This window comes from Phoxinus phoxinus, assembly GCF_949152265.1.
Source record: "Phoxinus phoxinus genome assembly, chromosome: 2".
NCBI lineage: Eukaryota > Metazoa > Chordata > Actinopteri > Cypriniformes > Leuciscidae > Phoxinus > Phoxinus phoxinus.
The window spans coordinates 4,795,067-4,809,271 of NC_136877.1; the positions used below are offsets into that span (position 1 = coordinate 4,795,067).

Below are 14,205 nucleotides of genomic sequence, written 5' to 3' on the forward strand. Positions count from 1 at the left end.
GAACACACTTATCATCATGATTGCGATCTTACCAGAGATGGAGAAAAATCCTTCTCCAGTCAGTAAACGTGTCCCTGTCCCCAAAAATGGCAAATATGTTGGTACTCAAAAGCGCCACCTCCACGTTTTCTGCTGCGCATCGTTCATTTTCACCACGCATGCGCACTAGTTATGTTTATAAGACTGACAGGCTCAATAAATTTCTGGAAATATTTCAAATCCTTCACCGTTAAAAACCTTGGATGCATGAAATTCAAAATCCCTAGTATTTTAATTCACTTGCCTTATTGCTCTAATGCTGTTAGACAGTCATATGACAACAATAAACGTCTGAAAGGGTCATTGTTTCGAATCATTTGAGTATTTGCACAATAAAGCCCTTTCAGCTCGTGTAAAGTGCTTTGTCTGTGACAAAAGGAGCTTTTTATGTGCAACGTGATGCAGCGGTGGAGATTATGCGGGATGATTTTGTGGATTGTGAATGTAAAATCTGATTATCGCTGATGGGAGGGGGGATGGGAGGGAGGCAGGGAGATGCTGAGGCAATGACTTTTCCTCTGATGTCCTGCAAGGGCATGGAAGTACACCTTTCCTCTTGCTGCTAAGCAAGTCTGCATCGGACATCTGGGATTTCATGGGATGCACTATATACGCAGCCAGTTCTGAGGCTCCTTCGGCGGAGGGGCCTGAGGCACAGAGACGGCCCCATGGTCACAGCAACAGGACCTGTCGTACCCGGGACCGGTGAGGCTCAGATGCATAATAATCTGTTGACATGTGTCTTTTATTAATGCTGAACTTTAAGCTATTAAAAACTGTCAGAGATGTATTGCCAAAATATGAATGTCCCCAGTAATTTCAGGCTATTTATGTGTGCTTTAGGCTTTACTTTTGAATTTTCACTTTGGATTTCATTCATATGCTTTGTGTACATCTGTTTTAACTTAATTTGCACAATCCTACTATTTGTTATCTTGTTTTTAAATTAAGATCAAGGTAGAAATATAATATTACCAACAACTTTTGTGAAGTAGCCTACTGTATAAAATGCTTCAGCCATGAAGTAAAATAACAATAGGCTAATAATAATAATAACAAAATTATTTAGAAATGGTTTCTTTATGATAATGGGCATTTCTAAGACAACAGGTTCGTTTTATAGACGTCTACGGACATTAAGGCTGCTTTGTCAGTCGTTGTCAAGTGTCTGGACTAAAAATAAGAATTGATTTAAAGAGCAAATGGGTAGTTATTCCGATTCTGCAGCATGTCAGTCAGTGTGTGTGTGTGTGTGTGTGTGCGCGCGTGTGTGTGTGTGTGCGCGCGTGTGTGTGTGTGTGCGCGCGCTGGAGTAAATCCAGCGGGAGTTCCAGGAGCTTCCTAATAACACCACGAGTCGCTAATGCTACTGACGCTATGCTCTCATAAGACATCACACTGACTACATAACGATCACACTTATGACACTTTACACGCATAAACACGGTCTTGTAACGCCGGGAAAGATGTCGTTGTCTCAACACTGACTCACCTCTATGGGACACGTCGAGCGAGGGTTTGGATATTTCCTCAGGTACGTGTCTGTCAACGGATCTTTCTGACTGTGATGACGCGTTTTCACGCATTGTAAATCCTGCAATGTTTTTATTTTATTTTTTTAATGTGTGTAAATTTATAACACTATTCGTATTACCTTTGCATCAAATAACAAAACAACTACTGCTGTGACTGTGAGGATGTTTCTAATAGGCTACAGCATCTGTGGAAGTGATGGTCAAATTGACATCTTCTCTTCTGACTTCCGTTTTCAATTTCTGTCTATTTTTACCCTCTTTTTGAAAGTTGTGAAAACACTATTGTGGAGTTATTCTTTTGCTATTTGAGCAAATGGGAGCACAGTCAGCACACACACACACACACACACACACACACACACACACACACACAAAAAGTAGTCCCCCATTCACTGCTACAAGTTTACCCAACTATGACGACAAGAAAAAAAAGTTTTAAAATAATTTCAACACAGGAATAAAAAAATTCATAACAGAATGGGAACGTTAACACGTACTTAGAATATATTTTCTATAATACAGTAAAATAATTTGCCATATATATAGGCTGCTGTACTTAATTATTGTGCAAAGTTGCTACATTGCTTGGAAACCGCAAACCGGCACGCAAGCGATTTACTTGGCGGATATTTATTAGTTTTATTCAGATCATTATTACTATTGTTAATAAATGTATTTGATATTTGTATATTTTATTATATGTTCGCCATCATTTTGCTTGATGCATTGTTTTACAGTGATTCTATCACAGTTACAGAACTTAGCCGGCTATAAAATTACTTTATTGAACTGTAACCACACCGACTTCAATGTAAGCAGATGTGTTTTCTGGTGGTCTGTTGCTAGTATGCGTAGACCATACTCGGGATAGGCGCCATATTGAATTTAACAAGGATGAAAACGAGGCTGTGAGTAATATAAAGGTCCTAGATCACATACTTTTCACAATTCACAACTTTCAAAACTGTTTAAATGAGTCTTTGCATACTGGAAGTTTTTCTTCAAAAGATGTTTTGTCAGCTGAACAATTGGATTGTTAAACATTGATATATTCTTCACAGCCTCGTTTTCATTCCTCTCCAAAATGAAATATAGAGCTACTCTGATTAAAGTCTATAGTCACTTTAGCAGGTTTAATATACACTTAAAAACGCCACAAATTCTTCCTTTAGGTTATGCAGGATATTTTTATCACACCAAACATTTGAACTTGTCAGCATCCACTACTGTATATAAACTGCTGTGTGTATAAATGTAAAGGGCAGTGGAGCAGGCCAAGCGGAGTTAAGACTGAGTTAAGACGCTTATGTAGGTCACTCACAGCGAGTCCATGTAACTCTATACAATAATACATAACCAAATGTGATGTATGAGAGATTAGCATTTCCAGAATTTACCACGACAACCATAGTTTTTTTTACCAAAACTCCAGAAGTGATGTTATTAACCAGTCAAAAATAAGGTGACCTCTTATGAATTTATTATGATTTTACAGTATAACAATAAATGCAGCAACTAGGGTGTTTTTGGCAGAAATTATGATTACCATTAGTAGGCAATATACCAGTAGACACCATTAACCAGTAGAAATGTATCAACCGGTTGAGATTTTGGACTCTCGCCTCTATCGTGGTTACGCTCATGTGACGTTACTGTGCTGAGCGGTCAAGAAAGCGTATTATTTGCCTGTCTTTTTAAGCATTGCGGATTTAAAACAAGTGATTTTAATAGTCTAAGAGCGCACATAAAGCCACTGCTCATAAAGCGCAGATGAAAAAAACTGAATTGGGTTCTTATTGCTGCCTTGGGCTTGAACTGTTCAATACACTTGTGCCCATCTTTGCAAGTATCCTCATGAACTCCGTAATCAAAGTCTTAAGTGAACATGAACATTTGAGAAAGAAAACGCATGTGATCAGTATATTGGATCTATGCATTCGGTCTTAAAGTGACAGTGACCTAATATTCCTGCTTCAGTCTGTCATTAATGTTCATCAAACAACAAAAGATAAAGAGAAAATTATTCACTGCTCTGGACTGAATCACTTTTGTTACTTTAATACGAATAAATGTATATTGAATATACACAGTGAAGATGCAGTGTATTTATTCATTTGAGTGCTTTATAAAATGTATGTAGTATTTCTTATTTTTAGTGTTTAAAGTTTTTCAGGTCTATTTAATTTCTTTATTGTACTGTAGTTTGTTTTCCTTGTTCACTGTTTTACTTATTCCGTTTTATTTTGTGTGACATTGAAAATGGTGAGATGAGTTAATGATATCATGACCTTATTCAAAGCAAAAATTATTATTATCGTGATTGTTATTGTGAAATAAAACTAGTCATATCTGGAATGGCTTCTGGTCAAAATGAAACAAAGAGTTGTTGTCCTTATGTAAACCTGCTCGACATAAACCACTCAGGTGTTTTCCAACAAAATAAGCTCACTAGCATGTCCTGACAATACAGTTTGGATAATGCGTTGTGAATGGCTTGTCAGAAGTGTGTGTGTGTGTGTGTGTGTGTGTGTGTGTGTGTGTGTGTGTGTGTGTGTGTGTGTGTGTGTGTGTGTGTGTGTGTGTGTGTGTGTGTGTGGACGCCTGCAGCCGTACATGAGAACAGCCCGTGAGCCTCGTGTAGTACAGCTGTCGCTGTTGTTACTGTGAAGCTCTTTATACAGCGAAACCTCCTGTCATCGCCGCTCCAAACCAGCATCAACAAATTCGAGTACTACTACAATATTGTAGTTGCTACGGCGTTATTTGTACACTCAAAAAAAAGAACTAGGAAGGTTGTGCACTTTACATAATATATTTATATTTAGTTTACTTATAATAATTGTGTTTGTTGACTTGAAATGTTTTTTTTCATTAAGGTCCATAATTATGTCTCAATTTAACAGTACAAAATTCCAACGTGTTGCCTAAACACAAACCATTTTTGTTAAGTAAAAATTCTTACATCCAGAAGGTGGCGCTATAGTGCGACGCCAATGGCCATTTTGCCCTAACTCAATTTGATTGAGTTCAATCTGCTTAAATAGTATATGTCAAATTTAAGTTTACTTAATTCATTTGTATTGGATTACATGAATGAAACTGGGCGGTGCTTGTTAGTTCCCTGCATGCTTTGCATATGGTTGAATTAAGAGAGAATAAATGTTAAAATTAAGTGTTTTTTTGTTGTTGTTGTTTTTTGAGAAAATTAGAAAAATGGAAGACTTGATAGTGTGTAATTGTGTGTAATGGTCAATTACATTGGTCTTATTAGAACCATTTAAATTACAGTGGGTTACCATTGTGGAGAAGAGTGGAGCATTGTGATTGGCTGTGAATGATTTAGTTACTTATGACTTCTTTGGTTGAAGGAGCATGTAAATCTTAGCATTTAAAATGCTAATATGTGCTACTGCTAGCTAATAGCTAGCTATAGTCTATTAATTTAATTATGTTTCACTGAAATAAATGAAATATTAATGGATGAATAAATATAAAAAACACATGAATCATGTCAGGAAGCCTTTAAAAATTCACTTTGAGATTACTTAAATTGGGTCGCTTAAAATGACTTAATTCCATGATGTTGAAGTTACATGAACAAATTATGTTTGTTTAGCGTAACCCAGTTATGTGGAACCTGTTGACATAAAAAAGTTAATTAAAGCCAACATATAATTTTTTTGAGTGTACTTGAATAGTTGTAAAAGGTGCACACTACTATATTAGTTATATCAGTAATATGGCTAATCCAGAATGCATTTTCAACATTTATTTAAGTTACTTTAAGTTTGAACGGTGCTGTTAGTTAACTGAGGTGATTTAGTTTTACATCACTGATACTGCCGGTTGTTTAGACACATTTAGACACACTTTCATTAGTTGATTTGGTAGACATGCTTTCTGTGCGTCCACAAGCAGAGGTTGTTTGTTTAATGTCTTGTAAATCGTGTATTCAGAGCAAACATGCTAATAATAAAGGTTCTTTATTCCAAATTAATATTTATGGAACCTTTCCATTGCATAAAAGGTTCTTTAGATAATTTAAATGTTCTTCACATTTTGAAAAAAATGGTTATTTTGAGAACTGTTCACTGAAAGGTGCTTTGGGGAATCCTCTTCTGTGAAAACTCATTGTTGGAAACGTTATTTTTATTTTGAAAGGGTTCTCGAGCCTTTATGCCTCGTTTTCAACTCTTGCTGCATGTGCCAATTTTGTCAGCAGTGGGTAGAAAAAAAAGGCGGTGTGTCTTTAAGAGAGGCTTCTGTGCCTGTGGGCTAATGTTGATCTGGCTAAATGGATTAGCAGTTGTCCTGCCTTGTGAATAAGTATTAATATAGAGAGAAACAAGAGGACACTGAGTGTCTCCAACATTTAGGACGACTCTAAGTGTCATTTCATGATATAAACGGTTTACACTTCCAGAATCTTAATCCATAGAGCTGTTGAAACACATCAGACCGATGAACATCAACACATGATTGTCCACATTTACACTTCTCTGTGTGTGTGAGTGTGTGTGTGTGTGTGTGTGTGTGTGCGCCGATGACCGACCCAGCAGTGGTGACTGCTTTAAGAGACACATAAAGCAAGGCTTCCCCCAAAAGATCTTCACAAATGTTGCTGCGAGATGTTCATCTGTGTTTTTTCTATTCGTCCGTGATCACAGATTTTTTTTTTTTTTTGTATTATTTTTTACTGAGAAATAGCAAATTTCAGCAATTTCTCTAATGATTTTTTTTTGAGCTTTACAAAATTAGGAACATTATTCATTATAGAAATGTACATGACTTTATTAATTTCCATGACCTTTCCAAGTTTAGTAATTCTCTCATAAATGCAGGTTACCTCCTTCTTACATACAAATGACAGTTCTTGAGTAAACAAATGTAAAAAGAAAGAAATATGTTTAAACATCTTGATTTGCAAATTTTGTCTTATACTTTAAATCATTTTAAGCCATCCAAGAAGTGTTTAATTAAAAATCTTTTTTTTTTTAACTGTACTTGCAGGTAATATAATCTTAATGAAATAAAAGGCCACTTAAGTGTAATTAAAGAGTATGCTTTCATTACTATGTTTCGTAACACACTTAAGTATACTTTTAATAACGCACACTTTGTAATAGTGTCAAATTACATGTTTTGCTTTAAAGTACATTTTAAATTATTATGTTTTAATAATCTTTTGTCGTGCTTTAAAAAAGTACACTTATTTTGAAATGGTGTATAAACTACTTGTAAAGTATGATAATATCTAGTGTTATTAGAGGGTTACATTTTAAGTAATTGAATATATATATTTATACACAGGTGAAACTCGAAAAATTAGAATATGGTGCAAAAGTTCATTTATTTCAGTAATTCAACTTAAAAGCTGAAACTAATATATTAGACTCATTACATGCAAAGTGAGATATTTCAAGCCTTTATTTGTCATAATTGTGATGATTATGGCTTAATTTATGAAAACCTTTTCACAATATTCTAATTTTGAATTTGGGCTTTTAAGCTGTAAGCAATCATCAAAAATATGACAAATAAAGGATTGAAATATCTCACTTTGCATGTAATGAGTCTATATAATACATAAGTTTGAACTTTTAAGTTAAATTACTGAAATAAATGAACTTTTGCACGTGTGTATATAGCATATATATATGTGTGTGTAAAGCAAACCTGCAGAAGCGTGTGTGTAGGCGGAGCAAAGAGTTCACATGTGGAGGCGGTGTTTCTTAAAGGCACAGCAACACAAAATGCCCTTCTTTCAAAGGGTCAGAGAGAGAGAGAGTGAAAAAAAAAAATTATAATGGAAAAAGTATTAATGATGAAATGTGTATGACATGACCCTTTAAAAAACCTTCAGTAACTGTCATCTAATTACTATTATCATGCGCTGGCTGTTTAATCCTCTTGTCTACGTATTTCTCTTTGTATTTTAAACGCGGTAGTTTGCATATCTTGCTCTCATCGCTGTGCATCAGCAGGAGAACTGCTAGTTCAGTGATTTAGAGGAGCTGCGCACCAGCTGTGTGTGTGTGTGTGGCGTATAGCAGTGTGTGTGCAGTCTCGGGGGTGCATTAAACAGCGGATCAAATGATGTGACCTTCAAAAACAGGAACCGGTCTGTCAGTGCACACAGAGATGAGTCAAACTCGCGCCTAATGAAGCTTCCCAATTAAAGATAACAAGGGAAGAGTAGAGCGGCGTTCTCAGCAGAAACAGCGGTGCTCCATTTATCACAGCTTTATAATTGTAGCCCAGAAATAGCATGTGCTCTTTTGCTATGGGAAAAGGCTAAACGTTCATTAGAAGTGTGTATGACGTGTGTTTGTGTGTTTTGCAGGCCTAAGACCATGAGTGATCATCAGGATCCGGCTGAAGATATCGGGCTCCTAACACCTCACGATCAGCCGGAGCCCTCGAAGGACGAGGACATGCATTTCAGGCAAGCTAGGACATGTGTAAAACGAGACTCATCTGGGTTTATCATAATAATATAGTTATATCATCATGGCTTCATATCATAAGTTGAAGCAAGAAGGTCCAGGTTTGGGTCTGCATGTTCTCCTCGTGTTATTGTGAGTTTTTCCAACAGAGGCTCTACATTATTTGGAAAATATATTAAAGATGAGGCGGTCATAACTCATAAATAGATATTTATCAGGAAGTGACATACTATTTGGCTTCCTTCCCCAATAAACAAAACTATTTTAATGAAATATTTTAACAGAAAGACATTTAATATTTGCATACAGGTGAAACTCGAAGAATGTGAGTATCGTGCAAAAGTGCATTTATTTCAGTAATTCAACTTAAAAGATGAAACTAATATATTATATAGACTCATTACATGCAAAGTGAGATATTTCAAGCCTTTATTTGTTATACTTTTGATTATGGCTTACAGCTTATGAAAACCTTTTCACGATATGCTAATTTTTAATATATAATATATAATAGCATATATAATACAACCCAAATTCAAAATTAGCATATTGTGAAAAGGTTTTCATAAGCTGTAAGCCATAATCAAAAATATAACAAATAAAGGCTTGAAATATCTCACTTTGCATGTAATGAGTCTATATAATATATTAGTTTCACCTTTTAAGTTGAATTACTGAAATTAATTAACTTTTGCACGATATTCAAAATTTTCGAGTTTCACCTTTAATATTTTTTTTTAAACTGTCTTTTTTTATCCCGTTCACATACAATTCAGACTGCAAACAATATTCAGGTGAAATATTAGTAAAAAAAATCATTATTCATCATGCGATGGTGTCATAGAAAGGACAGTGTGATTCAAAACAATCACACTGTCCTTTCTATGACACCATCGCATGATGAATAATGATTTTTACTGTACCATGTTCACAAATAACTCTCAATTTATTACAATCTCTTTACAATTTATTACAATCTCTGATATGAAGATTGACGGGACACACTCCAGTCTCTCAGCGGATTACCCGGTTACAGCTGAGCATCAATAATCATAAGTGGCACCAATAAAACATTTCAACACACTCCTTACTACTCTATTACTGTATTAGTAATGGTAAAGTCATCAAACTTGACACGAATGTTTTATGCAGTGTCCAAAATCTTTAGTCAAATCAAATTTACAATGTAATAAAAAAACATATTAAAATGGTTTATTATGAAATCTATACCCCTGATGCGAGGCTTAAGCTTATTTCAAGACCTTCCCTTGTGAAAAAGAACAACACTTTGGCATACTTTTAAATACAGAAATACTATACATTCAAAGAATATACTTAAATGTGAAGTGAATGTATTTTCAGAAACTGAACTGCATTTTACATTTCTAAAGTACTTCTATTTCCCTGCTGAATGTACTCAAGCATTCATGCTAAACTAAAATATATTTTCGGTCACACTTTATTTTAGGGTCTAGTTCTCATTAACTAAAACTTTTGCCTCAATAATGACTGCTTATTAATAGTTAGTAAGTTAGTTGTTAAGTTTAGGATTGAGATATATAAAATATGGTAATGTAGAATAATAACGCATTAATATGTGATAAATTTAAATATACTTGTAATTAGACTTTTGTAGTTTTGAAGTTGCATCTAAAATATTCACTTTAATTGTAAAATTGACTAACACACTAATGTAAAAATTATAATCAAGTACTTATTAAAATATTCAAGCTTTAAACAAGTACTCTTATTTTGAAGTAAAACTTTTATTTTGACATTATTACAAAAGTGTACTGTCACTATATAAGACATAACTGTCACTATAAGTTTCTCAGAATACAATAGTGGTAAAATACTGAAACTTGAGTCTTATACCTTTTTAATGATGTATAGTTTGTCAAGGTAATAATATTAAATCTGATAGTAACTTTGAACTATAAAAAAAAAAAAAAACGCTTTAGTGCGCCGACGCACTGGCAACGGTTAACAGGTTAAATATGTTAAGCATAGTCATGTAAGTAAGTACACTTAAACAACATTTTAATTTGATTAATATATTTTTTTTAAATATACTTTTAACATTTGAAGTACACAGCAAGTGCATTTCTCTTAAGGGTTCCATTGATGTTGTGAGAACTCTGGAATGTTGGGAATGTTATGAATGAATTAAACAGTAATTCAGATTGTAGCAGATTCCGTTATATGTGTACTTGTGCACTTCTAAGTGTAGTGTGCTTCCAGACGGGGTTCAGTTGAGCACTATAATATCATGTGCTCACAGTTATCCGCTGAATGACTCAGTATCACAGAGCCTGTATTGTGTTTCCTCTGTAAAAATCCACGTTTGAAGATCTTTGTCCCCTTTTACTTGCTTCTATATGAATTATTGACCGTACACTGGGACATATTCTGTTTCTGGCTCGAGATGTGTTCTGGCTGTTAATCCGCCTGTGTATGCAGAAGCTCAGCCAAGGGCAAACACACACACACACACACACACACACACGCGCACGCTGCCAGTCTGAAAGTCTCACCGTGAGCAGAATAAGAGCTTGTGACTCATGTCTGCATAGCACAGGAGACACAGCAGCATTTGTGTTCATATCTTACATATCTTACTGTCGTTTTAAAGGAGTCTGCAAGTGGACGATGATATCTGATACATGTTTGTTGCTTAGAGATCAAAGAGAAACGAGTTAATCTATTTAAAGTAGTTTGTGGCAGCTGAAGTTAATGGTTATTAATGTGAGACATGTCACATGATGTCCCCGTGTATGCCATGATACCAGAGACCAAACCTATTTAAAGCAAGTTTGAACAATTATTCAGAATGATATCTGTCGATATCGATAGTTAGATTTTCTTAAGGGAAACTCATTATTAATATTAGGTTAAAATTAACAATTTTATCTCGCTAAGATAATGCAATTGTTCAGAATGGTAGCTATCTGTTGATAGCGATGGTTTGATTTTCATTAAGGGAAAAAAAAAATCAATCCCAACTCATTACTGTAATATTAGAGGTTAAAATGAGCTATTATATTCAACTGGTATTTATTTTCAGATATAATAATTACACAAAAAAACTGACATGTTTGTGTACAGCTCAGTTGCACATAAGGTAGGCTAGTTTTCATAAGAACTTGTCGTCATTATTACACATTTATTCAAGCATACATATGATTAACAGTAAATAAGCTCATCTTTAGTGTTTTTATAGCTAGCTAACGAACTTTTCCCAATGTTAAGTGTCTTTGTTAACGAGCTGTTTTATTGGTTGAAACACTGAGCGAGTACATGAGACGTGATACATTTCGGTAAGTCGTACTGTATCTTTCAGCATAGTTTTTGATATTCATGCATGTTTTTTAGTGCTACAACTTGTAGTAAAGTGTAAGAAAAGACTCGCGCTGCTGCTTGAACTGAGGCGCTTCGGCGATCTGTCGCGATACATGTAAGAGAGTCAAAGCACCATGTATTGTTTTAATTTCATGATAAAATGGACAGAATTTGAAAGCAGAGACTTAGTATCTTAAAAAAGCGATGGCCAATAGTCAAAATGGTTGCTTTTATCGGCCGATACATCGGTGAATCCCTATTTTGATAATTTTTTTCATATCACCTCAATTAAGTGAGCAAATCCAACCAAATGTAATCACGTTTATTTTACTTGAACAAGGTTACAAGTAAACAGGTTTGATTCGGAACACTTTTTTAATTTATATTTCTTTGCACCAGCACTGATCAAGCAATTGAAAATTTTTCAATACATAGATTTTTTTTTTTATAAACAAGTTTCAGTTAGTTAGAAGGAACACTAATCTCCATGATGGTGACCATATACAGTATATAATACAACCCAAATCAAATGTAATACTAAAATTAACCGTTTATACAACTGACCTTATTAAAGTCCATGAAAGCCTCCTTTCTTAGCAAGGCCCACTAATTTAAATATTCAGGTGCGAGAGCCAATGGCCACTGATCCCAAACACAATATGCAGATTTGCAGACAGGCATGACCTCAGCTCAATCTTTCATTAATTGACATGTGTTTGTTCAAAACACAGAGAATGCATTAAAACCTTTATTAAAATCAATATATTTAACATTAAACCAAAAAGCAAAATTGAATGGTTCAACTGTTGCTCAATTTGATTTTGAATGCAATAATGAAGAGTAACTGATGCACATTAACTGATGTTTTATCTATTTTGTCATTTTTGTGCAGAGGATGATGGGAAATCCAAACATATCCTGTTGTTTTCTACTGGTGATTTCTATGTAGTATTAGGAGAAGGAAAATGCTAATTTTACTGGACAAAAATGAGTATGCAGCCCTGCAAACAAAATATATATTTTTGGTCCAAGTCAAAGACAAATAGTAGTATGTCTTCCATGTATAATTCATATTTTCTGTACACATTGCACACCACATTTGTTGACATTTAGTGGGTAGTTTGCCATTCTCGACGTAGTCTCGACTCACTCGCCACACAGGAAACCACATCACATGTTGCTCTGAAAAACACACATTATACTTGTGCCTCACACACTACTGAGATGGGTCTCTATTTGTTTTGATCACATTAAAGCATGCCAAGCAATGTTTGTAACTCAGTCAGCACTACTTGAGGCATTGTGTCTGTGTTCAAGTGGCAACAAAAGGAATATACAGTAGAATCATCAATAATAGATGTTCATTTTTATTGGATTCAACAGAGTGCAGTGGAAACAATAGCGGCCTAAGGGGACATTATTGAATCTTCCCGGGAACAATGATGTGTGAAAAGAAACATGTTTGTGTTCACGAGTGTGGGTGTAGCGGGGTTCCCTGTTATGTTGAATGATGATAAAAGCATAACTGATGCATTTGTCCTGTCAGTGAGATCGAGGAAGATGTGCCATTGTGCCAGAGGACTCCATGTTTCTGCGTTCCCAACACGGCTCTTTCTCTTTGTGCCTGCAGAATAAAGAGAGTTGCTGTCATAATCTCATTTCTGATGCCATTGGTTGCTGGCATGTATTGCAGAGTTACATAGTTAGTCTGATGGGGAAAAAAAGTGTTACCCAATTATGACTTATTGCATCCTTATGAGTAAATCCATGTTGTTCTTGTTTCATTATTAATTGACAAATAACCTTAGAAACTAAACTATAAAACATTTTTTTTAATTCATTGACTTCTGATCCAAAGCCTGTTTATATACTGGGGATAAATTGGTATAGTATAATGGGATAAGTGATACTATTGGTATAGTAACGGATTAAAGAGCCTCACTCAAAGTAGTCACACAAAAGATGTGAAAAAATAATTGCATATTTATACAACTTGGCTGCTGCCTTTAATAGGTATATAAGATCAAATAGTTTTGCACATTGTTTTATATGTTGATCAAACTGTAATTGAGACTCCAATGTTATACCTAAACTTTTTCTGTTTGATTTTGATCAATCATAAGTATAAAATCAGCAATTGGTGATTTTTAAAAGAAAACACGTTGAAAGTTCTTTCATATAGTGTCAGACACATATTTTGCAATGAAATCATTATATTTGTTAACAATTTGAATACATTACATGGAGTGTTTGCTGATGCATAAATAACAGTATTATCTGCATACATTGGACATTTAGTATTTATATAGTATTCTGCAAAATCATTCATATATAATGTACAAAAAAAAAAAAAAAAAAAAGCGGGCCCAGGACTGACCCTTGAGGAATACCCACTATTACTTTAGTACTTTAGTTAGAGGACCTTATACCATCGCAAATACTTGTACCCAGGGTTTAAAATTAACTTTTTTACTCACCAGCCAATTTGGCAACTACATTAGAAAACAAACGAAAAAAAATAACGTACTGAATTCTGCGCATAAGCCTGTCCTCCATTGACATCAATAAAAAAAAAAAGACAAAAAGTGGCCTCACGTCGTGGTTTTCAAAAGCAGGTGTTAATTTCAAACCCTTAACAGAAGTTTGCATAACACCTAATTCAAAAATGATATCTTAAAGTCCCGAAGTTATATTTTTAGAAGTTTTTTTCTTTGAAAAGAAGATTTCCTCATGCCTTAAAATAGCTTGAATGTAACTCTACACCCTTGCCTCATTTAGTATACGCGGTTCTATGAATATGCAAATGAGCCCCGCCTCCACTCACTCAGCTCAGATCCACTGGTTGA

General features: G+C 34.7%; 1 protein-coding gene across 3 annotated transcripts in view; it reads left to right on the forward strand.

Moving 5' to 3' along the window:
* The first annotated feature begins 559 nt into the window (after positions 1-559).
* Positions 560-14,205, forward strand: part of gramd2aa (GRAM domain containing 2Aa) — a 33,761-nt gene continuing 20,115 nt past the window's right edge. Inside the window, exons 1-2 of one of the 3 annotated variants that reach the window (XM_079598690.1) lie at positions 560-744; positions 7,918-8,019. In XM_079598690.1, the coding sequence (XP_079454816.1) occupies positions 635-744; positions 7,918-8,019 (212 nt within the window). In that variant the 5' untranslated portion in view covers positions 560-634. Of the gene's footprint in view, positions 745-1,277; positions 1,574-7,600; positions 7,799-7,917; positions 8,020-14,205 lie in introns of those variants that run through there. The other 2 variants (XM_079598691.1, XM_079598692.1) reach the window with 2 other exon arrangements.